Source organism: Oncorhynchus masou, chromosome 13 (genome assembly GCF_036934945.1).
Source record: "Oncorhynchus masou masou isolate Uvic2021 chromosome 13, UVic_Omas_1.1, whole genome shotgun sequence".
In the NCBI taxonomy this organism is placed as follows: Eukaryota; Metazoa; Chordata; class Actinopteri; order Salmoniformes; family Salmonidae; genus Oncorhynchus; species Oncorhynchus masou.
The window spans coordinates 5,318,255-5,343,503 of record NC_088224.1 but is presented as its reverse complement, the minus strand read 5'-3'; the positions used below and the strand labels follow the sequence as shown (position 1 = coordinate 5,343,503).

The window sequence follows — 25,249 nt, the reverse complement described above, 5'->3', positions numbered from 1 at the left end:
AGTGGAGCAAAAGATATGTTAACACATGATGACACCTTGACCTCTCCCCTCTCTGCGGCCCAAGCAACTTAGTCCTGACAGAGAACAGATAACTGCCAATGGCCACCACTATAGTACAACAAAATACATTCTGATGAGAAATAACTCATAAGCATATCATGAAAATAAAACATCCTATCTGTGTTACCCAACTAATTCTGATTATTCCCCAACAGGACCTGTTGGGGTGGTATGCAAATTGAAGTGGGGTCTAGGCTTGCCGGTAAGGTGGCGATGATATGATCCTTGACTAGCCACCCAAAGCACTTCATTATGACAGAAGTGAGTGCCATGGGGGCGGTAGTCATTTAGTTCAGTTATCTTTGCCTTCTTGGATACAGGAACAATGGTAGACATCTTGAAGCATGTGGGGACAACAGACGAGATAGCGAGCGGTTTAAATATGTCCGTAAACACACCAGCCAGCTGGTCTGCGGATGCTCTGAGGACGCGGCGAAGGATGTTGTCTGGGCCAGCAGCCATTATCACAGCCATTAAACTCTAACAGTTTTAAAGTCACCATTGGCCTGACGTTCAAATCCCAGAGCGGTTTCCTTCCTCTCTGGCAACTGAGTTTTGAAAGGCGCCTGCATCTTTGTAGTGACTGGGTGTATTGAGACAGTTGAGACAATAGTTAGAATTTAATACATGGTTTAGTAAATAGGGGCAGCAGGTAGCCTAGTGGTTAGAGTGGAGGGGTGGCAGGTAGCCTAGTGGTTAGAGCATTGGACTAGTAACCGGAAGGTTGCAAGAGCGAATCCCCGAGCTGACAAGGTAATAATCTGTGTTCTTTCCCTGAACAAGGCATTTAACCCACTGTTCCTAGGCTGTCATTGTAAATAAGAATTTGTTCTTAACTGACTTGCCTAGTTAAATAAAGGTTAAAAAATTTACATTGACAGGAAACACTGTTGGGAAAATATCAACTTTCTGTATTCTGATCTGCCTCTAGTATTTATGCTGCAGTAGTTTATGTGTCGGGGGGCTAGGGTCAGTTTGTTATATCTGGAGTACTTCTCCTGTCCTATCCGGTGTCCTGTGTGAATTTAAGTATGCTCTCTCTAATTCTCTCTTTCTTTCTCTCTCTTGGAGGACCTGAGCCCAAGGATCATGCCTCAGGTCTACCTGACATGATGACTCCTTGCTGTCCCCAGTCCACCTCCAGTTTCAACTGTTCTGCCTGTGATTATTATTATTTGACCATGCTGGTCATTTATGAACATTTGAACATCTTGGCCATGTTCTGTTATAATCTCCACCCGGCACAGTCAGAAGAGGACTGGCCACCCCACATAGCCTGGTTCCTCTCTAGGTTTCTTCCTAGGTTTTGGCCTTTCTAGGGAGTTTTTCCTAGCCACTGTGCTTCTACATCTGCTCTGCATTGCTTGCTGTTTGGGGTTTTAGGCTGGGTTTCTGTACAGCACTTTGAGATATCAGCTGATGTACGAAGGGCTATATAAATAATTTTGACAATCAGGCAGGATATGACCCCACCCATTTTGCCAAAGCACAGCCCCCACACCACTAGAGGGATATCTTCAACCACCAACTTACCATCCTGAGACAAAGCCGAGTATAGCCCACAAAGATCTCCGCCACGGCACAACCCAAGGGGGGTGCCAACCCAGACAGGAAGATCACGTCAGTGACTCAACCCACTCAAGTGACGCACCCCTCCTAGGGACGGCATGGAAGGGAACCAGTAAGCCAGTGACTCAGCCCCTGTAATAAGATAAGGTTAGAGGCAGAGAATCCCAGTGGAGAGTGGGGAACCGGCCAGGCAGAGACCGCAAGGGCAGTTCGTTGCTCCAGAGCCTTTCCGTTCACCTTCACACTCCTGGGCCAGACTACACTCAATTATATGACCTACTGAAGAGATGGGTCTTTAGTAAAGACTTAAAGCTTGAGACCGAGTCTGCGTCTCTCACATGGGTAGGCAGACCATTCCATATAAACAAAGCTCTATAGGAGAAAGCCCTGCCTCCACCTGTTTGCTTAGAAATTCTAGGGAAAATTAGGAGGCCTGCGTCTTGTGACCGTAGTGTTTGTGTAGGTATGTACGGCAGGACCAAATCGGAAAGATAGGTAGGAGCAAGCCCATGTAATGCTTTGTAGGTTAGCAGTAGAACCTTGAAATCAGCCCTTGCCTTAACAGGAAGCCAGTGTAGGGAGGCTAGCAGTGGAGTAATATGATCACATTTTTTGGTTCTAGTCAGGATTCTAGCAGCCGTATTTAGCACTAACTGAAGTTTATTTAGTGCTTTAACCGGTTAGCCGGAAAGTAGAGCATTGCAGTAATCTAACCTAGAAGTAACAAAAGCGTGGATTAATTTTTCTGCATAATTTTTGACAGAATGTTTCTGATTTTTGCAATGTTACGTAGATGGAAAAAAGTTGTCCTTGAAACAGTCTTGAGATGTTCGTCAAAAAGAGAGATCAGGATCCAGAGTAACGCCGAGGTCCTTCACAGTTTTATTTGAGACGACTGTACAACCATCAAGATTAATTGTCAGATTCAACAGAAGATCTCTTTGTTTCTTGGGACCTAGAACAAGCATCTCTGTTTTGTCCGATTTTAAAAGTAGAAAGTTTGCAGCCATCCACCTCCTTATGTCTGAAACATGGGCTTCTAGCAGGGGCAATTTTGGGGCTTCACCATGTTTCATTGAAATGTACAGCTGTGTGTCATCCGCATAGCAGTGAAAGTTAACATTATGTTTTTGAATGACATCACCAAGAGGTAAAAACCTTGTGGGAGATCTGTCAACATGCTCGTGAGCAGGACGTTGACCCTGGTTGCTTCTGTGTATCGCTCTGGATTGGAGTCTGTTAGTTGACTGGTGTGATGTGGTTGTTGAGTGGCTTCACTGCAAGTATATTGTATGTTTTAAATATTTTTTTTAAATGTATCAAGTCAAGAGATGCTAACCATCCCCCTCATCATTGTGTTGAACAAGTCAATAGATGCTGATGGACACACCAACTTGGTAACCACCTAGCCTACCAAAGACAGAACAATTTAATGGACACACCAACCTGGTAACCACCTAGCCTACCAAAGACAGAACAGTTTAATGGACACACCAACCTGGTAACCACCTAGCCTACCAAAGACAGAACAGTTTAATGGACACACCAACCTGGTAACCACCTAGCCTACCAAAGACAGAACAGTTTAATGGACACACCAACCTGGTAACCACCTAGCCTACCAAAGACAGAACAGTTTAATCGACACACCAACATGGTAACCACCTAGCTTACCAAAGACAGAACAGTTTAATGGACACACCAACCTGGTAACCACCTAGCCTACCAAAGACAGAACAGTTTAATGGACACACCAACCTGGTAACCACCTAGCCTACCAAAGACAGAACAGTTTAATGGACACACCAACCTGGTAACCACCTAGCCTACCAAAGACAGAACAGTTTAATGGACACACCAACCTGGTAACCACCTAGCCTACCAAAGACAGAACAGTTTAATGGACACACCAACCTGGTAACCACCTAGCCTACCAAAGACAGAACAGTTTAATGGACACACCAACCTGGTAACCACCTAGCCTACCAAAGACAGAACAGTTTAATGGACACACCAACCTGGTAACCACCTAGCCTACCAAAGACAGAACAGTTTAATGGACACACCAACCTGGTAACCACCTAGCCTACCAAAGACAGAACAGTTTAATGGACACACCAACCTGGTAACCACCTAGCCTACCAAAGACAGAACAGTTTAATGGACACACCAATCTGGTAACCACCTAGCCTACCAAAGACAGAACAGTTTAATGGACACACCAACCTGGTAACCACCTAGCCTACCAAAGACAGAACAGTTTAATGGACACACCAACCTGGTAAACACCTAGCCTACCAAAGACAGAACAGTTTAATGGACACACCAACCTGGTAACCACCTAGCCTACCAAAGACAGAACAGTTTAATGGACACACCAACCTGGTAACCACCTAGCCTACCAAAGACAGAACAGTTTAATGGACACACCAACCTGGTAACCACCTAGCCTACCAAAGACAGAACAGTTTAATGGACACACCAACCTGGTAACCACCTAGCCTACCAAAGACAGAACAGTTTAATGGACACACCAACCTGGTAACCACCTAGCCTACCAAAGACAGAACAGTTTAATGGACACACCAACCTGGTAACCACCTAGCCTACCAAAGACAGAACAGTTTAATGGACACACCAACCTGGTAACCACCTAGCCTACCAAAGACAGAACAGTTTAATGGACACACCAACCTGGTAACCACCTAGCCTACCAAAGACAGAACAGTTCTCAGGCTACTGTGGGTGAACCCTCCTCACTCCAAGGACCCTTGATGAGGTGTGTACTGTTCCCTTTCACTTTTACACTGTATGTCACAAAGGTTCAGTCAAGTGGTTCAACGTGAAGAATGGATATAGTTTCATCAACAGGAATGAGACAAGGGAAGACGTCTTCTTTGACGTCTTAGTACATGTTAAATGAAACAGTTCCGTTAGGATCGAATCTACGTTCATGTACCTGCAATACCTCAGAATGCATGGATGTATGTTCTAATCTAAAAGTTGACCCCTAAACTGTTCATTTATCTGCTGTTGTGGTGCTGCACAACTATCAGTCTGGATTGTTAACATGCCACAAGCTGCAGTTGGTCCGTTTGTTTCCACCCCCCTTTTCCCACTTCCAGTGATTCTGTATGATACTTTAATGACTAGTGTCTAACTTGTAGAGAGCGATTGGAGCTTATGGTATTTGTAAATTTGTTTTCTAATTTGCTTCATAATTGGTATGTAAATGCATATTTCACAAAAATAAACCCATGAGTGTAAGTTGTTAGCCTGGTCCCAGATCTGTGGTTTCCTTCTATAGCCAGGTCCCAGATCTGTTCTCCTTCTATAGCCTGGTCCCAGATCTGTTCTCCTTTTATAGCCTGGTCCCAGATCTGTTGTCTCTTTCTATAGCCTGGTCCCAGATCTGTTCTCCTTCTATAGCCTGGTCCCAGATCTATTGTCTCCTTTTATAGCCTGGTCCCAGATCTGGTTGTCTCTTTCTATAGCCTGGTCCCAGATCTGTAGTCTCCTTTTGTAGCCTGGTCCCAGATCTGTTTGTGCTCTGGCCAACTCCATAGCTCAAACCAAACTGTTTGGCATGACAGCTCAAACTCACTGGCTAATACTTTGTTGTTGAACATACAACATGGATTTGTCATCGGGACAACTAAAATACTGAGAGTCATCAAGTAAGTTGCTTCATATCATCAGTCCTACAGTAGGACTGTAACTTTTTTTTTTAATTACATTTTTTTTAAAGTCAGTAAGTGACTGCATGAAGTCAACTCTAGACATCTTTCAGAATTAACACATGGTATACAGTACAAAGCAGAAGTGTTTAATCATGAACAACCACCACAGAAGGGTCTATGTTCTAAATAGACCAATCTGTGGTGAAAGCAGAACATTCACAATGCATTCAACACACGCAGCTTGTTATTAATCAGTTTCAGACACTAACTGAAATACCTCTAACTCAACAGATAACTATCTGAAGGGGGTTGATCTCTAACGCAACAGATAACTATCTGAAGGGGGTTGATCTCTAACGCAACAGATAACTAACTATCTGAAGGGGGTTGATCTCTAACTCAACAGATAACTATCTGAAGGGGGTTGATCTCTAACGCAACAGATAACTATCTGAAGGGGGTTGATCTCTAACGCAACAGATAACTATCTGAAGGGGGTTGATCTCTAACTCAACAGATAACTATCTGAAGGGGGTTGATCTCTAACTCAACAGATAACTATCTGAAGGGGTTGATCTCTAACTCAACAGATAACTATCTGAAGGGGTTGATCTCTAACTCAACAGATAACTATCTGAAGGGGTTGATCTCTAACTCAACAGATAACTATCTGAAGGGGTTGATCTCTAACTCAACAGATAACTATCTGAAGGGGGTTGATCTCTAACTCAACAGATAACTATCTGAAGGGGGTTGATCTCTAACTCAACAGATAACTATCTGAAGGGGGTTGATCTCTAACGCAACAGATAACTATCTGAAGGGGGTTGATCTCTAACTCAACAGATAACTATCTGAAGGGGGTTGATCTCTAACTCAACAGATAACTATCTGAAGGGGGTTGATCTCTAACGCAACAGATAACTATTTGAAGGGGGTTGATCTCTAACGCAACAGATAACTATCTGAAGGGGGTTGATCTCTAACTCAACAGATAACTAACTATCTGAAGGGGGTTGATCTCTAACTCAACAGATAACTAACTATCTGAAGGGGGTTGATCTCTAACTCAACAGATAACTATCTGAAGGGGGTTGATCTCTAACTCAACAGATAACTATCTGAAGGGGGTTGATCTCTAACTCAACAGATAACTATCTGAAGGGGGTTGATCTCTAACTCAACAAATAACTATCTGAAGGGGGTTTGGGGATTTTATAAAGCAGTAGAGCAACATCTGAAAACTAGCAGATCAGTGTTTGACTACTATACACATTTACCTATCTCTTGTCCAGGCCGTTACAATTCCTCTAACGCCATGGACCAGAGCTAACATTTACCATACAATCATGGTCATGTTCAAGACTGAACCTGAGATTAAAAGCATACAGTACATGATATACACAGTTGTCCATCTTTCATTATGCATTAATTAGCCAACAGTGCCCTTTAAAGGTTGAAAAGGTACATGCATGACTGTCAATACAGTGGCAACATATTTTTTGGTTTCCTCATGTAAAATACTCTGCAGTGTATCAAAGCAGCAGTTTATTACATATATACCAGGATGTTATTTCTCTGAGGTTCAGATTACACTTCCCAAATATATGGTTCAACTTGAATCTCAATAAGGCACACCACATCTCTCCCACATTGTGTTCCAGTGTGCTTCTAGAGCTTCTGTCGATCGCTTCTCCAATCTGTAATACCGCCGGTCTGCATAATCTGCTGTTAGTGGGAAGAAATCAAATACTTCTGCAAAACTAGTCACTCCTAGCTTTTAAGATTTGGGTCTGAGTCCCAAATGACACCCCTATCCCCTATATAGTGCACTACATTTGATTATAGACCTATGAGCCCTGGTCAAACATAGTGCACTTTATAGAGAGTAGGGCATCATTTGTGACGCACCCTTTCTCTACAGTGTGTTGCTGTAGGGGGTCTGAGCATGCTGAGGTAAAGAATGCACTAACTGCAAGTCTCTCTGGATAAGAGAGTCTGCTAAATGACTCACTACTGTAAGTCTCTCTGGATAAGAGCATCTGCTAAATGACAAATGTAAATGTAAGAAGCTGCATTGCATCTAAAGTATCTTTAGAGTCTCCAGAATGGAAATGAAGGATGCAGCTGCCTGCTGTGAATTATTGAACAACGCTCTGCCGTCGTCGACGCAATGCTTTAATGATGCTCTTTGAAGGCAGATGGAGACAGAGCCCAACATCCAGCATAGTTCACCTTAGTTCATGTCAACTCTGTGAGGGATGATGAGCCTTCCCAGGTCTCCATCAGTCTCTCTCTTCATCAGCCTCCTATACAGTCTCCTGTGGCAGTCTCATCTGTGCCATCAAACCTGAGGTGGAATAAAGAGTTCAGTCTCATCTCTGACATCAAACCTGAGGTGGAATAAAGAGTTCAGTCTCATCTGTACCATCAAACCTGAGGTGGAATAAAGAGTTCAGTCTCATCTGTGCCATCAAACCTGAGGTGGAATAAAGAGTTCAGTCTCATCTGTGCCATCAAACCTGAGGTGGAATAAAGAGTTCAGTCTCATCTGTGCCATCAAACCTGAGGTGGAATAAAGAGTTCAGTCTCATCTGTGCCATCAAACCTGAGGTGGAATAAAGAGTTCAGTCTCATCTGTGCCATCAAACCTGAGGTGGAATAAAGAGTTCAGTCTCATCTGTGCCATCAAACCTGAGGTGGAATAAAGAGTTCAGTCTGATCTCTGACATCAAACCTGAGGTGGAATAAAGAGTTGGGTACATACCCTGGGTGAGTGTTGGGTACATACCCTGGGTGAGTGTTGGGTACATACCCTGGGTGTGTGTTGGGTACATACCCTGGGTGAGTGTTGGGTACATACCCTGGGTGTGTTGGGTACCCTGGGTGAGTGGTACATACCCTGGGTGAGTGTTGGGTACCTACCCTGGGTGAGTGTTGGGTACATACCCTGGGTGAGTGTTGGGTACATACCCTGGGTGAGTGTTGGGTACATACCCTGGGTGAGTGTTGGGTACATACCCTGGGTGTGTGTGGGTACATACCCTGGGTGAGTGTTGGGTACATACCCTGGGTGAGTGTTGGGTACATACCCTGGGTGTGTGTTGGGTACCTACCCTGGGTGAGTGTTGGGTACCTACCCTGGGTGAGTGTTGGGTACCTACCCTGGGTGTGTGTTGGGTACCTACCCTGGGTGTGTGTTGGGTACCTACCCTGGGTGTGTGTTGGGTACATACCCTGGGTGAGTGTTGGGTACATACCCTGGGTGTGTGTTGGGTACATACCCTGGGTGAGTGTTGGGTACATACCCTGGGTGAGTGTTGGGTACATACCCTGGGTGAGTGTTGGGTACATACCCTGGGTGTGTGTTGGGTACATACCCTGGGTGTGTGTTGGGTACCTACCCTGGATGTGTGTTGGGTACCTACCCTGGGTGAGTGTTGGGTACATACCCTGGGTGAGTGTTGGGTACATACCCTGGGTGAGTGTTGGGTACCTACCCTGGGTGAGTGTTGGGTACCTACCCTGGGTGTGTGTTGGGTACCTACCCTGGGTGTGTGTTGGGTACCTACCCTGGGTGTGTGTTGGGTACATACCCTGGGTGAGTGTTGGGTACATACCCTGGGTGAGTGTTGGGTACCTACCCTGTTGGGTACCTACCCTGGGTGTGTGTTGGGTACCTACCCTGGGTGTGTGTTGGGTACCTACCCTGGGTGTGTGTTGGGTACCTACCCTGGGTGTGTGTTGGGTACCTACCCTGGGTGTGTGTTGGGTACCTACCCTGGGTGTGTGTTGGGTACCTACCCTGGGTGTGTGTTGGGTACCTACCCTGGGTGTGTGTTGGGTACATACCCTGGGTGTGTGTTGGGTACATACCCTGGGTGTGTGTTGGGTACATACCCTGGGTGTGTGCTGGGTACCTACCCTGAGTGGGTGTTGGGTACCTACCCTGGGTGGGTGTTGGGTACCTACCCTGGGTGTGTGTTGGGTACCTACCCTGGGTGTGTGTTGGGTACATACCCTGGGTGTGTGTTGGGTACATACCCTGGGTGTGTGTTGGGTACATACCCTGGGTGTGTGTAGGGTACCTACCCTGGGTGTGTGTTGGGTACATACCCTGGGTGTGTGTTGGGTACATACCCTGGGTGTGTGTTGGGTACATACCCTGGGTGTGTGTTGGGTACATACCCTGGGTGTGTGTTGGGTACCTACCCTGGGTGTGTGTTGGGTACCTACCCTGGGAGTGTGTTGGGTACCTACCCTGGGTGTGTGTTGGGTACCTACCCTGGGTGTGTGTTGGGTACATACCCTGGGTGTGTGTTGGGTACATACCCTGGGTGTGTGTTGGGTACATACCCTGGGTGTGTGTTGGGTACATACCCTGGGTGTGTGTAGGGTACCTACCCTGGGTGTGTGTTGGGTATGTGTGTTGGGTACATACCCTGGGTGTGTGTTGGGTACCTACCCTGGGTGTGTGTTGGGTACCTACCCTGGGTGTGTGTTGGGTACATACCCTGGGTGTGTGTTGGGTACCTACCCTGGGTGTGTGTTGGGTACCTACCCTGCGTGGGTGTTGGGTATCTACCCTGGGTGTGTGTTGGGTACCTACCCTGGGTGTGTGTTGGGTACCTACCCTGTGTGGGTGTTGGGTATCTACCCTGGGTGTGTGTTGGGTACATACCCTGGGTGTGTGTTGGGTACATACCCTGGGTGTGTGTTGGGTACATACCCTGGGTGTGTGTTGGGTACATACCCTGGTGTGTGTTGGGTACCTACCCTGGGTGTGTGTTGGGTACCTACCCTGGGTGTGTGTTGGGTACCTACCCTGGGTGTGTGTTGGGTACATACCCTGGGTGTGTGTTGGGTACATACCCTGGGTGTGTGTTGGGTACCTACCCTGGGTGTGTGTTGGGTACCTACCCTGGGTGTGTGTTGGGTACCTACCCTGGGTGTGTGTTGGGTACCTACCCTGGGTGTGTGTTGGGTACATACCCTGGGTGTGTGTTGGGTACATACCCTGGGTGTGTGTTGGGTACATACCCTGGGTGTGTGTTGGGTACATACCCTGGGTGTGTGTAGGGTACCTACCCTGGGTGTGTGTTGGGTATGTGTGTTGGGTACATACCCTGGGTGTGTGTTGGGTACCTACCCTGGGTGTGTGTTGGGTACCTACCCTGGGTGTGTGTTGGGTACCTACCCTGGGTGTGTGTTGGGTACCTACCCTGGGTGGGTGTTGGGTACCTACCCTGGGTGTGTGCTGGGTACCTACCCTGGGTGTGTGCTGGGTACCTACCCTGGTTGGGTGTTGGGTACCTACCCTGGGTGGGTGTTGGGTACCTACCCTGGGTGGGTGTTGGGTACCTACCCTGGGTGGGTGTTGGGTACCTACCCTGGGTGGGTGTTGGGTACCTACCCTGGGTGGGTGTTGGGTACCTACCCTGGGTGTGTGTTGGGTACCTACCCTGGGTGGGTGTTGGGTACCTACCCTGGGTGTGTGCTGGGTATCTACCCTGGGTGTGTGTTTGGTACCTACCCTGCGTGGGTGTTGGGTATCTACCCTGGGTGGGTGTTGGGTACCTACACTGGGTGTGTGCTGGGTATCTACCCTGGGTGTGTGTTTGGTACCTACCCTGCGTGGGTGTTGGGTATCTACCCTGGGTGTGTGTAGGGTACCTACCCTGGGTGTGTGTTGGGTACCTACCCTGTGTGGGTGTTGGGTATCTACCCTGGGTGTGTGTTGGGTACATACCCTGGGTGTGTGTTGGGTACATACCCTGGGTGTGTGTTGGGTACATACCCTGGGTGTGTGTTGGGTACATACCCTGGGTGTGTGTTGGGTACCTACCCTGGGTGTGTGTTGGGTACCTACCCTGGGTGTGTGTTGGGTACCTACCCTGGGTGTGTGTTGGGTACATACCCTGGGTGTGTGTTGGGTACCTACCCTGGGTGTGTGTTGGGTACCTACCCTGGGTGTGTGTTGGGTACCTACCCTGGTTGTGTGTTGGGTACCTACTCTGGGTGGGTGTTGGGTATCTACCCTGGGTGTGTGTTGGGTACATACCCTGGGTGTGTGTTGGGTACATACCCTGGGTGTGTGTTGGGTACATACCCTGGGTGTGTGTTGGGTACATACCCTGGGTGTGTGTAGGGTACCTACCCTGGGTGTGTGTTGGGTATGTGTGTTGGGTACATACCCTGGGTGTGTGTTGGGTACCTACCCTGGGTGTGTGTTGGGTACCTACCCTGCGTGTGTGTTGGGTACCTACCCTGGGTGTGTGTTGGGTACCTACCCTGGGTGTGTGTTGGGTATCTACCCTGGGTGTGTGCTGGGTACCTACCCTGGGTGTGCTGGGTACCTACCCTGGTTGGGTGTTGGGTACCTACCCTGGGTGGGTGTTGGGTACCTACCCTGGGTGGGTGTTGGGTACCTACCCTGGGTGGGTGTTGGGTACCTACCCTGGGTGGGTGTTGGGTACCTACCCTGGGTGGGTGTTGGGTACCTACCCTGGGTGTGTGTTGGGTACCTACCCTGGGTGGGTGTTGGGTACCTACCCTGGGTGTGTGCTGGGTATCTACCCTGGGTGTGTGTTTGGTACCTACCCTGCGTGGGTGTTGGGTATCTACCCTGGGTGGGTGTTGGGTACCTACACTGGGTGTGTGCTGGGTATCTACCCTGGGTGTGTGTTTGGTACCTACCCTGCGTGGGTGTTGGGTATCTACCCTGGGTGTGTGTAGGGTACCTACCCTGGGTGTGTGTTGGGTACCTACCCTGTGTGGGTGTTGGGTACCTACCCTGGGTGTGTGTTGGGTACATACCCTGGGTGTGTGTTGGGTACATACCCTGGGTGTGTGTTGGGTACATACCCTGGGTGTGTGTTGGGTACATACCCTGGGTGTGTGTTGGGTACCTACCCTGGGTGTGTGTTGGGTACCTACCCTGGGTGTGTGTTGGGTACATACCCTGGGTGTGTGTTGGGTACCTACCCTGGGTGTGTGTTGGGTACCTACCCTGGGTGTGTGTTGGGTACCTACCCTGGATGTGTGTTGGGTACCTACTCTGGGTGGGTGTTGGGTATCTACCCTGGGTGTGTGTTGGGTACCTACCCTGCGTGTGTGTTGGGTACCTACTCTGGGTGGGTGTTGGGTATCTACCCTGGGTGTGTGCTGGGTATCTACCCTGCGTGTGTGTTGGGTACCTACCCTGGGTGTGTGTTGGGTACCTACCCTGGGTGTGTGCTGGGTACCTACCCTGGGTGTGTGCTGGGTATCTACCCTGGGTGTGTGTTTGGTACCTACCCTGCGTGGGTGTTGGGTATCTACCCTGGGTGGGTGTTGGGTACCTACCCTGGGTGTGTGCTGGGTATCTACCCTGGGTGTGTGTTTGGTACCTACCCTGCGTGGGTGTTGGGTATCTACCCTGGGTGTGTGTTTGGTACCTACCCTGCGTGGGTGTTGGGTATCTACCCTGGGTGTGTGTTGGGTACCTACCCTGGGTGTGTGTTGGGTACCTACCCTGGGTGTGTGTTGGGTACCTACTCTGGGTGGGTGTTGGGTATCTACCCTGGGTGTGTGCTGGGTATCTACCCTGCGTGTGTGTTGGGTACCTACCCTGGGTGTGTGTTGGGTACCTACCCTGGGTGTGTGCTGGGTATCTACCCTGGGTGTGTGTTTGGTACCTACCCTGCGTGGGTGTTGGGTATCTACCCTGGGTGGGTGTTGGGTACCTACCCTGGGTGTGTGCTGGGTATCTACCCTGGGTGTGTGTTTGGTACCTACCCTGCGTGGGTGTTGGGTATCTACCCTGGGTGTGTGTTGGGTACCTACCCTGGGTGTGTGTTGGGTACCTACCCTGGGTGTGTGTTGGGTACCTACCCTGTGTGGGTGTTGGGTACCTACCCTGTGTGGGTGTTGGGTACCTACCCTGTGTGGGTGTTGGGTACCTACCCTGTGTGGGTGTTGGGTACCTACCCTGTGTGGGTGTTGGGTACCTACCCTGGGTGTGTGCTGGGTACCTACCCTGGGTGGGTGCTGGGTATCTACCCTGGGTGTGTGCTGGGTACCTACCCTGGGTGTGTGCTGGGTACCTACCCTGGGTGTGTGCTGGGTACCTACCCTGGGTGTGTGCTGGGTACCTACTCTGGGTGTGTGCTGGGTACCTACCCTGGGTGTGTGCTGGGTATCTACCCTGGGTGTGAGTTGGGCTCCGTCCATGAGGCTCTGTCTGAGCAGCCCTGTCACAGTCTCCAGCTCCTGTTCAGCCTCATGGACGTTGGGGTCCAGCTGTAACACCTCCTGGAGGTCACTGCTGGAAGACAGGTAGTCCTGGGAAGGGAGGGAGAGGAGGCGAAGAGAGTGGGGATGAAGAAAGGGTGAGAGTGTGTGGAGAAAGAGAGGAGGGGGAGGTAGAATGTCAAAAAGTGGTTAAAAATCAATGGTATTTGGTATTTTTTTAGGATCTCCATGAGACTTTGCGACAGCAGCAACTACTCCTCCCGGGATCCACACAAAACACAACATATTACAGAACATTAATAGACAAGAACAGAACTACATAAAAAAATGTAAAACAGCACACATATCCTGCATATCAATACACACAAACTATCTAGGTAACATTGGGGGTGAGGCGTTGTGCCGTGAGGTGTTGCTTTATTTGTTGTCTGAAACCAGGTTTGCTGTTCATTTGAGCAATATGAGATGGAAGGAAGTTCCATGCAATCATGGCTCTATATAATACTATACGCTTTCTTCAATTTGTTCTGGAGCTGCGTGTAAGTTGACTATGCAAACCATTTGGTATTTTCAACACAATGTTTCTTATAAAAGTGATGCAGTCAGTCTCCCCTCAACTCTTAGCCAAGATAGACTGGCATGTATAGTATTAATATCAGCCCTCTGATTACAATGAAGAGCAAAACGTGCCGCACTGTTCTGGGCCAGCTGCAGCTTAACTAGGCCTTCCTCTGCAGCACTGGACCACATGACTGGAAAATAATAAAAACATGTTGCATGTCTTCTATCCTCAAGGGCGATAGTGTCCATTGGTTTTCCTTGTTCTTCACACAAAAACATGGGCACAAAACCATTTTTTCCAAGTTTATGACAGAAAAATCTACAACGTGAAAAAGGCTATTTTAAATTTTAAAAATTACATAAACAAAAAAACGACTTCATGTTTCTATTTTCACAAGTGGGTGCGGTTACATGTGGAATGCCTGTCATTTTCCAAATGCACATGCAACAGTTCCTGTCTCTTCAAAATGGAAGTTCATCCTTCTAACTTCATTCTATTAATCTACTATCTATTAAGACATCTATTAATACCTATTAAGTCATATATTAATGCCAGTGGTGTAAAGTACTTAAGTAAAAATACTTTAAAGGACTATTTAAGTAGTGTTTTGGGCGTATCTGTAAAGTACTACTTATTGTAAGTAGATATTTTGGAGTATCATTACCTGACTTTACTATTTCTATTCATTATAAGTTTTAATTTTTACTCACTAAACAAATACTGCCTTTGTAAACTATGTTGGAGAGTTGGAGTGTGCCCCTGTCTGTACGTACACTACCGTTCAAAGGTTTGGGGTCACTTAGAAATGTCCTTGTTTTTGAAAGAAAATCACCTTTTTTGTCCATTAAAATAACATCTGTAACGGTTCTCTTGAGGTGAAGGAGAGGCGGACCAAAACGCAGCGTGGTGGTTATTCATGGTTCTTTAATATAGACACTAGACATGAATAAACTAACAAAACAAGAAATGTGGAAAAACCAAAACAGCCCTATCTGGTGCAAACACAGAGACAGGAACAATCACCCACAAACACACAGTGAAACCCAGGCTACCTAAGTATGATTCTCAATCAGAGACAACTAATGACACCTGCCTCTGATTGAGAACCATACTAGGCCGAAACATAGAAATACCCAAATCATAGAAAAACAAACATAGACTGCCCACCCCAACTCACGCCCTGACCATACTAAATAATGATCAAACAAAGGAAATAAAGGTCAGAACGTGACAACATCAAAATGATCAGAAATACAGTGTAGACATTGTTAATGTTGTAAATGACTATTGTGGCTGGAAATGGCTGATTTTTTAAATGGAATATCTACGTAGGCATACAGAGGCCCATTATCAGAAACTACCACTCCTGTGTTCCAATGACACGTTGTGTTAGCTAATCCAAGTTTATAATTTTAAAAGGCTAATTGATCCTTAGAAAACCCTTTTGTAATTATGTTAGCACAGCTGAAAACTGTTGTGTTGATTAAAGAGGCCTTCTGTAGACTAGTTGAGTATTTGGAGCATCAGCATTTGTTGGTTCGATTACAGGCTCAAATTAGCCAAAAACAAAGAACTTTCTTCTGAAACTCATCAGCCTATTCTTGTTCTGAGAAATGAAGGCTATTCCATGAGAGAATATGCCAAGAAACTGAAGATCTCGTACAACTCTGTGTACTACTCCCTTCACAGAACAGCGCAAACTGTCTCTAACCAGAATAGAAAGAGGAGTGGGAGGCCCCAGTGCACAACTGAGCACGAGGACAAGTATATTAGAGTGTCTAGTTTGAGAAACAGACGCCTCACAAGTCCTCAACTGGCAGGTTCATTAAATAGTACCTGAAAAACACCAGTCTCAACGTCAACAGCAAAGAGGCAACTCCAGGATACTGGCCTTCTTGGCAGAGTTGCAAAGAAAAAGACATATCACAGACTGGCCAATAAAAATAAAAGATTAAGATGGGCAAAAGAACACAGACACTGGACAGAGGAACTCTGCCTAGAAGGCCAGCATCCTGGAGTCGCCTCTCACTGTTGACATTGTGAATGGTGTGGGGGGGTTCTGATCAATTTGCTAACCAGCTAACCATTTACAGTAATAGATGAATAAATAGCTATTAATTTGTGACTTAATAGATAGTAGATGAGGTTAGAAGGGTGAACTCCTATTTTGAAGTGACAGGAAGTATTGGTTGTGCATTTGGCCAATAAAATGCATTCCACATGTAACCCCACCCACATGTTAATTGTTTTTGGTTTATCTGCTGAGCTAACAAAAAACAAGCCGTTTTTCTGTTTTTGGAAAACACAGTGTTCATTGGTTTTCCTTATTCTTCACACAAAAACATGCGTTGAACCAACTAGGACTTTGAATAATAGATAACCACCTGTAAACCTTTAAATGCCAGCGCCCGTCTATAGAAGGCCTTCTTATTGGTTGGTTCCAGCTTGAGGGCGGAGTCACAGTCCTGTCTGGCCTCTTCAAAACAACCCAGTCTCAGATAACAGATGGCTCTGGGGGTGAAGGGTAGGAGTTAAGGACTGACAGTGGGCTTGAAAGTGGTCATGTATCATGGCAATTTATGTGTACAGTACTACACTGATAAAGAACTGTGCTTACAATCATATAAAAATAAATCAAATAAATGCCACTCGCACTTGACTTCCCCCAACTAGCATGGACATTACTGAGAAAAAATGGACTTCCCCCAACTAGCATGGACATTACTGAGGAAAAATGGACTTCCCCCTACTAGCATGGACATTACTGAGGAAAAATGGACTTCCCCCTACTAGCATGGACATTACTGAGGAAAAATGGACTTCCCCCTACTAGCATGGACATTACTGAGAAAAAATGGACTTCCCCTACTAGCATGGACATTACTGAGGAAAAATGGACTTCCCCCTACTAGCATGGACATTACTGAGGAAAAATGGACTTGACTGAGATATGTGGTTATGATGAATTCACTAACTGTAAGTGGCTCTGGAGATCTATCTGCTGAATAACTCAAATGTAAATCTTGTCTATAAGCACTTCCTATTATCTACTGTAAGTATTAACTTAGGTTTGATCTGAATGATTAGGGGTCACCTGTTGCTAAAGCAGGAACACTTGTCAGGTTAAGGTTAGTATGCTATGAGGATTAGGGTTAGTATGCTAACAGGGTTAGGGTTAGTATGATAGCAGGGTTAGGGTTAGTATGCTAACAGGGTTAGGGTTAGTATGCTAGCAGGGTTAGGGTTAGAATGCTAGCAGGGTTAGGGTTAGAATGCTAGCAGGGTTAGGGTTAGTATGCAAGCAGGGTTAGGGTTAGGGTTAGTATACTAGCAGAGTTAGGGTTAGTATGCTAGCAGGGTTAGGGTTAGAATGCTAGCAGGGTTAGGGTTAGTATGCTAACAGGGTTAGGGTTAGTATACTAGCAGGGTTAGGGTTAGTATGCTAGCAGGTTCAGGGTTAGTATGCTAGCAGGGTTAGGGTTAGTATACTAGCAGGATTAAGGTTAGTATACTAGCAGGGTTAGGGTTAGTATGCTAACATGGTTAGGGTTAGTATACTGGCAGGATTAAGGTTAGTATGCTAGTAGGATTAAGGTTAGTATGCTAGCAGGGCTAGGGTTAGTATGCTAACAGGGTTAGGGTTAGTATGCTAACAGGGTTAGGGTTAGTATGCTAGCAGGGTTAGGGTTAGTATGCTAGCAGGGTTAGGGTTAGTATGCTAGCAGGATTAGGGTTAGTATGTTTAGCAGGGTTAGGGGTCACCTGTTGGTAAAGCAGGAACACTCGTCAGGTTTGATCTTAAGGCATTCACTGTACTTTTCTAGACCGTCATGGAACTGGCTTTTCCTCACATGCTCATTTCCTTCTGTTTTGAGAGAGGCAAAGCGAGCCTCTGCTTTTTTGGCTGCGGAGAGAGAGAGAAGCAGTTATCAGTAGTGATGCAAGAGGAAATCTGCAGACTCAGAGCAATATGATTTGTTTTTCTAACTAATTAAACTACTTCTAGCTGACTGTAAATATTTTAAAAAAAACTTTCCTACAATGACTTCTAATGTCAAATGAGCAAAAGCTGACTGGTTGAGCCTCTGTTGAGTTTAACAGAGCTGTGACTCGATGAACAACATCTAATCCACAGCACACAATTCTGGTCAACTCAACAGATATGACATTTCATATTCAGCACACTGGGTAGTCTGGGTAGAGAAGTCTGATTAAGGTGCTCCCTTAAGGAGTGCTGGTGTCTCTCATGACACACCCTGTTTTATTCATCTGTATCTATTTCTGAATAATCTGCATGGACAGTCTCTTTCTACAAGTCTGACTCTGGACAGTAGGTAAAAACTAACGGTCGGTCTGTGGTGAGATAATCAACAGAATGTTGTCATGCTGAAACCTGAAGGGAGCCAGCAGCAGCCAGGCAACCAGACCCTGTTTGTTCCATGACTACCACACTGTGACTGGCTGACCTGTGGGTATCAGGTTACACTCTACATAACTACCACACTGTGACTGGCTGACCCGTGGGTATCAGGTTACACTCTACATAACTACCACACTGTGACTGAATGACCCGTGGGTATCAGGTTACACTCTACATAATTACCACACTGTGACTGGCTGACCCGTGGGTATCAGGTTACACTCTACATAACTACAACACTGTGACTGAATGACCCGTGGGTATCAGGTTACACTCTACATAATTACCACACTGTGACTGGCTGACCCGTGGGTATCAGGTTACACTCTACATAACTACAACACTGTGACTGGCTGACCCGTGGGTATCAGGTTACACTCTACATAACTACCACACTCTGACTGGCTGACCCGTGGGTATCAGGTTACACTCTACATAACTACAACACTGTGACTGGCTGACCCGTGGGTATCAGGTTACACTCTACATAACTACAACACTGTGACTGGCTGACCCGTGGGTATCAGGTTACACTCTACATAATTACCACACTGTGACTGGCTGACCCGTGGGTATCAGGTTACACTCTACATAACTACAACACTGTGACTGGCTAACCCGTGGGTATCAGGTTACACTCTACATAATTACCACACTCTGACTGGCTGACCCGTGGGTATCAGGTTACACTCTACATAACTACAACACTGTGACTGGCTGACCCGTGGGTATCAGGTTACACTCTACATAATTACCACACTCTGACTGGCTGACCCGTGGGTATCAGGTTACACTCTACATAACTACAACACTGTGACTGGCTGACCCGTGGGTATCAGGTTACACTCTACATAACTACCACACTGTGACTGGCTAACCCGTGGGTATCAGGTTACACTGCATAACTACCACACTGTGACTGGCTAACCCGTGGGTATCAGGTTACACTGCATAACTACCACACTGTGACTGGCTGACCCGTGGGTATCAGGTTACACTCTACATAACTACCACACTGACTGGCTGACCCGTGGGTATCAGGTTACACTCTACATAACTACCACACTGTGACTGGCTGACCCGTGGGTATCAGGTTACACTCTACATAATTACCACACTGTGACTGAATGACCCGTGGGTATCAGGTTACACTCTACATAACTACCACACTCTGACTGGCTGACCCGAGGGTATCAGGTTACACTCTACATAACTACCACACTGTGACTGAATGACCCGTGGGTATCAGGTTACACTCTACATAACTACCACACTGTGACTGGCTGACCCGTGGGCATCAGGTTACACTCTACATAACTACAACACTGTGACTGGCTGACCCGTGGGCATCAGGTTACACTCTACATAATTACCACACTGTGACTGGCTGACCCGTGGGTATCAGGTTACACTCTACATAACTACAACACTGTGACTGGCTGACCCGTGGGTATCAGGTTACACTCTACATAATTACCACACTCTGACTGGCTGACCCGTGGGTATCAGGTTACACTCTACATAACTACAACACTGTGACTGGCTGACCCGTGGGTATCAGGTTACACTCTACATAACTACAACACTGTGACTGGCTGACCCGTGGGTATCAGGTTACACTCTACATAACTACAACACTGTGACTGGCTGACCCGTGGGTATCAGGTTACACTCTACATAACTACAACACTGTGACTGGCTGACCCGTGGGTATCAGGTTACACTCTACATAACTACAACACTGTGACTGGCTGACCCGTGGGTATCAGGTTACACTCTACATAATTACCACACTGTGACTGGCTGACCCGTGGGTATCAGGTTACACTCTACATAACTACAACACTGTGACTGGCTGACCCGTGGGTATCAGGTTACACTCTACATAACTACAACACTGTGACTGGCTGACCCGTGGGTATCAGGTTACACTCTACATAATTACCACACTCTGACTGGCTGACCCGTGGGTATCAGGTTACACTCTACATAACTACAACACTGTGACTGGCTGACCCGTGGGTATCAGGTTACACTCTACATAACTACCACACTGTGACTGGCTAACCCGTGGGTATCAGGTTACACTGCATAACTACCACACTGTGACTGGCTAACCCGTGGGTATCAGGTTACACTGCATAACTACCACACTGTGACTGGCTGACCCGTGGGTATCAGGTTACACTCTACATAACTACCACACTCTCACTGGCTGACCCGTGGGTATCAGGTTACACTCTACATAACTACCACACTGTGACTGAATGACCCGTGGGTATCAGGTTACACTCTACATAACTACAACACTGTGACTGAATGACCCGTGGGTATCAGGTTACACTCTACATAATTACCACACTGTGACTGGCTGACCCGTGGGTATCAGGTTACACTCTACATAACTACAACACTGTGACTGGCTGACCCGTGGGTATCAGGTTACACTCTACATAATTACCACACTCTGACTGGCTGACCCGTGGGTATCAGGTTACACTCTACATAACTACAACACTGTGACTGGCTGACCCGTGGGTATCAGGTTACACTCTACATAACTACAACACTGTGACTGGCTGACCCGTGGGTATCAGGTTACACTCTACATAATTACCACACTGTGACTGGCTGACCCGTGGGTATCAGGTTACACTCTACATAACTACAACACTGTGACTGGCTAACCCGTGGGTATCAGGTTACACTCTACATAATTACCACACTCTGACTGGCTGACCCGTGGGTATCAGGTTACACTCTACATAACTACAACACTGTGACTGGCTGACCCGTGGGTATCAGGTTACACTCTACATAATTACCACACTCTGACTGGCTGACCCGTGGGTATCAGGTTACACTCTACATAACTACAACACTGTGACTGGCTGACCCGTGGGTATCAGGTTACACTCTACATAACTACCACACTGTGACTGGCTAACCCGTGGGTATCAGGTTACACTGCATAACTACCACACTGTGACTGGCTAACCCGTGGGTATCAGGTTACACTGCATAACTACCACACTGTGACTGGCTGACCCGTGGGTATCAGGTTACACTCTACATAACTACCACACTGACTGGCTGACCCGTGGGTATCAGGTTACACTCTACATAACTACCACACTGTGACTGGCTGACCCGTGGGTATCAGGTTACACTCTACATAATTACCACACTGTGACTGAATGACCCGTGGGTATCAGGTTACACTCTACATAACTACCACACTCTGACTGGCTGACCCGAGGGTATCAGGTTACACTCTACATAACTACCACACTGTGACTGAATGACCCGTGGGTATCAGGTTACACTCTACATAACTACCACACTGTGACTGGCTGACCCGTGGGCATCAGGTTACACTCTACATAACTACAACACTGTGACTGGCTGACCCGTGGGCATCAGGTTACACTCTACATAATTACCACACTGTGACTGGCTGACCCGTGGGTATCAGGTTACACTCTACATAACTACAACACTGTGACTGGCTGACCCGTGGGTATCAGGTTACACTCTACATAATTACCACACTCTGACTGGCTGACCCGTGGGTATCAGGTTACACTCTACATAACTACAACACTGTGACTGGCTGACCCGTGGGTATCAGGTTACACTCTACATAACTACAACACTGTGACTGGCTGACCCGTGGGTATCAGGTTACACTCTACATAACTACAACACTGTGACTGGCTGACCCGTGGGTATCAGGTTACACTCTACATAACTACAACACTGTGACTGGCTGACCCGTGGGTATCAGGTTACACTCTACATAACTACAACACTGTGACTGGCTGACCCGTGGGTATCAGGTTACACTCTACATAATTACCACACTGTGACTGGCTGACCCGTGGGTATCAGGTTACACTCTACATAACTACAACACTGTGACTGGCTGACCCGTGGGTATCAGGTTACACTCTACATAACTACAACACTGTGACTGGCTGACCCGTGGGTATCAGGTTACACTCTACATAATTACCACACTCTGACTGGCTGACCCGTGGGTATCAGGTTACACTCTACATAACTACAACACTGTGACTGGCTGACCCGTGGGTATCAGGTTACACTCTACATAACTACCACACTGTGACTGGCTAACCCGTGGGTATCAGGTTACACTGCATAACTACCACACTGTGACTGGCTAACCCGTGGGTATCAGGTTACACTGCATAACTACCACACTGTGACTGGCTGACCCGTGGGTATCAGGTTACACTCTACATAACTACCACACTCTCACTGGCTGACCCGTGGGTATCAGGTTACACTCTACATAACTACCACACTGTGACTGAATGACCCGTGGGTATCAGGTTACACTCTACATAACTACCACACTGTGACTGGCTGACCCGTGGGTATCAGGTTACACTCTACATAATTACCACACTGTGACTGAATGACCCGTGGGTATCAGGTTACACTCTACATAACTACCACACTCTGACTGGCTGACCCGAGGGTATCAGGTTACACTCTACATAACTACCACACTGTGACTGAATGACCCGTGGGTATCAGGTTACACTCTACATAACTACCACACTGTGACTGGCTGACCCGTGGGTATCAGGTTACACTCTACATAACTACCACACTGTGACTGGCTGACCCGTGGGCATCAGGTTACACTCTACATAACTACCACACTGTGACTGGCTGATCCGTGGGTATCAGGTTACACTCTAGAAAGTGTAAAAACAAAACGGTGCTGTTTAGAAGTCTCTTGGACCTCGACTTGGTGCTCCGGTACCGCTTGTCATACGGTAGTGGAGAGAACAGTCTATGACAAGGGTGGCTGGAATCTTTGACCATTTTTGGGGCCTTCCTCTGACACCTAGTATAGAGCTCCTGGTTGGGAGGAAGATTGGCCCCAGTGATGTACTGGGCCATACTCACTACCCTCTGTAGCGGTGATGCAACCAGACAGCATGCTGTTGATGGTGCAGCTGTATAATTTTCTGAGGATCTGGGGACCCATGACAAATATTTTCAGTCTACTGAGGGGGTATAGACATTGTCTTTGTGTGTTTACAACTGTCTTGGTGTGTTTGGACCATGATAGTTTGTTGGTGACGTGGACACCAGGGAACTTGAAGATCTCAACCCGCTCCACTACAGCCCTGTCGCTGAGAATGGGGGCGTGTCCAGCCCTCCTTTTCCTATAGTCCACAATCAGCTCCTTTGTCTTGCTCGGGTTGAGGGAGAAGTTGTTGTCCTAGCACCACACTGCCAGTTCTCTCCCTATAGGCTGTCTCATCGTTGTCAGTGATCAGGCCTACCACCATTATGTCATAAGCAAATGTAATAATGCTGTTGGAGTCATGCTTGGCCATGCAGTCATGAGTGAACAGGGAGTACAGGAGGGGACTAAGCATGCACCCCTGAGGGGCCCCCGTGTTGTGGATCAGCGTGGCAGATGTGTTGTTGCCTACCCTTACCGCCTGGGGGCGGCCCGTCAGGAAGTCCAGGATCCAATTGCAGAGGGAGGTGTTTAGTCCCAGTGTCCTTAGTTTAGTGATGAGCATTGGGGGCTCTATGGTGTTGAACACTGAGCTGTAATCAATGAACAGTAATACAGTAATGTACCTTTTGTCCAAGTGGGAAAGGGCAGTGTGGAGTGTAATTGAGTTTGCGCCATCTGTGGATCTGTTTGGGCGGTATGCGAATTGGAGTGGGTCTAGAGTTTCAGGCATGATGGTGATGATGTGAGCCATGACCAGCCTTTCAAAGCATTTCATGGCTACCGACCTGAGTGCTATGTGGCGGTGGTCATTTAGACAGGTTACCTTTGCATTCTTGGGCACAGGGACTGTGGTGGTCTGCTTGAAACATGTTGGTATTACAGACTCAATCAGGGAAAGGTTGAAATTGTCAGTGAGGACATTTGCCAGTCGGTCCACACATGTTCCGAGTACACGTCCTGGTAATTGCCCCACGGCCTTCTGAATGTTGACATGTTTAAAGGTCTTGCTCACATCAGCTATGGAAAGCGTCTGGAACAGCTGGTGCTGCCTCAAAGCGAGCATAAAAAGAAATGTAGCCCATCTGGTAGGCTCAAGTCACTGTGAAGCTCAGGGCTGGGTTTCTCTTTGTAGTCCGTAATAGTTTGCAAGCCCTGCCACACCCGACGAGTGTCAGAGCCGGTGTTGTGGGATTCAATCTTAGTACTGTATTGACGCTTTTGCCTGTTTGATGGTTTGTCTGAGGGAATAGCGGGATTTCTTATAAGCGGCTTGCTCCTTGAAAGCGGAAGCTCTAGCCTTTATCTCAGTGAGGATGTTTCCTGTGATCCTGTGATCCATGGCTTCTGGTTGGGATATATACGTACAGTCACTGTGGGGATGACGTCCTCAATGCACTTATTGATGAAGCCGTTGGCTGTGGTATACTCTTCAATTTCATTGGATGAATCCCGGAACATTTTCCAGTTTGTGCAAGCAAAACAGTCCGGTTGCGTAGCATTCGCTTCATCTGACCACTTCCGTATTGAGCGAGTCACTGGTACTTCCTGCTTTAGTTTTGGCTTGTAAGCTGTAATCAGGAGGATAGAATTATGGTCAGATTTGCCAAATGGAGGGCGAGGGAGAGCTTTGTACACGTCTCTGTGTGGAGTAAAGGTGGTCTAGAGTTTCTTTTCCTCTGGTTGTACATTTAACATGCTGGTAGAAAGGAGGTAAAGCT

At 47.2% G+C, this 25,249-nt stretch overlaps 1 protein-coding gene across 1 annotated transcript in view; it reads right to left on the bottom strand.

Annotated features, from left to right (window-relative positions):
• Window positions 1-5,992: 5,992 nt before the first annotated feature.
• spag1a (sperm associated antigen 1a) overlaps window positions 5,993-25,249 on the bottom strand; it is a 37,087-nt gene continuing 17,830 nt past the window's right edge. The window contains exons 5-8 of the mRNA XM_064982849.1: window positions 17,866-18,007; window positions 16,488-16,614; window positions 13,470-13,631; window positions 5,993-7,659 (exon numbers count right to left, since the gene is read on the bottom strand). Of these exons, the coding sequence (XP_064838921.1) occupies window positions 7,654-7,659; window positions 13,470-13,631; window positions 16,488-16,614; window positions 17,866-18,007 (437 nt within the window). The 3' untranslated portion in view covers window positions 5,993-7,653. The remainder of the gene's footprint in view (window positions 7,660-13,469; window positions 13,632-16,487; window positions 16,615-17,865; window positions 18,008-25,249) is intronic.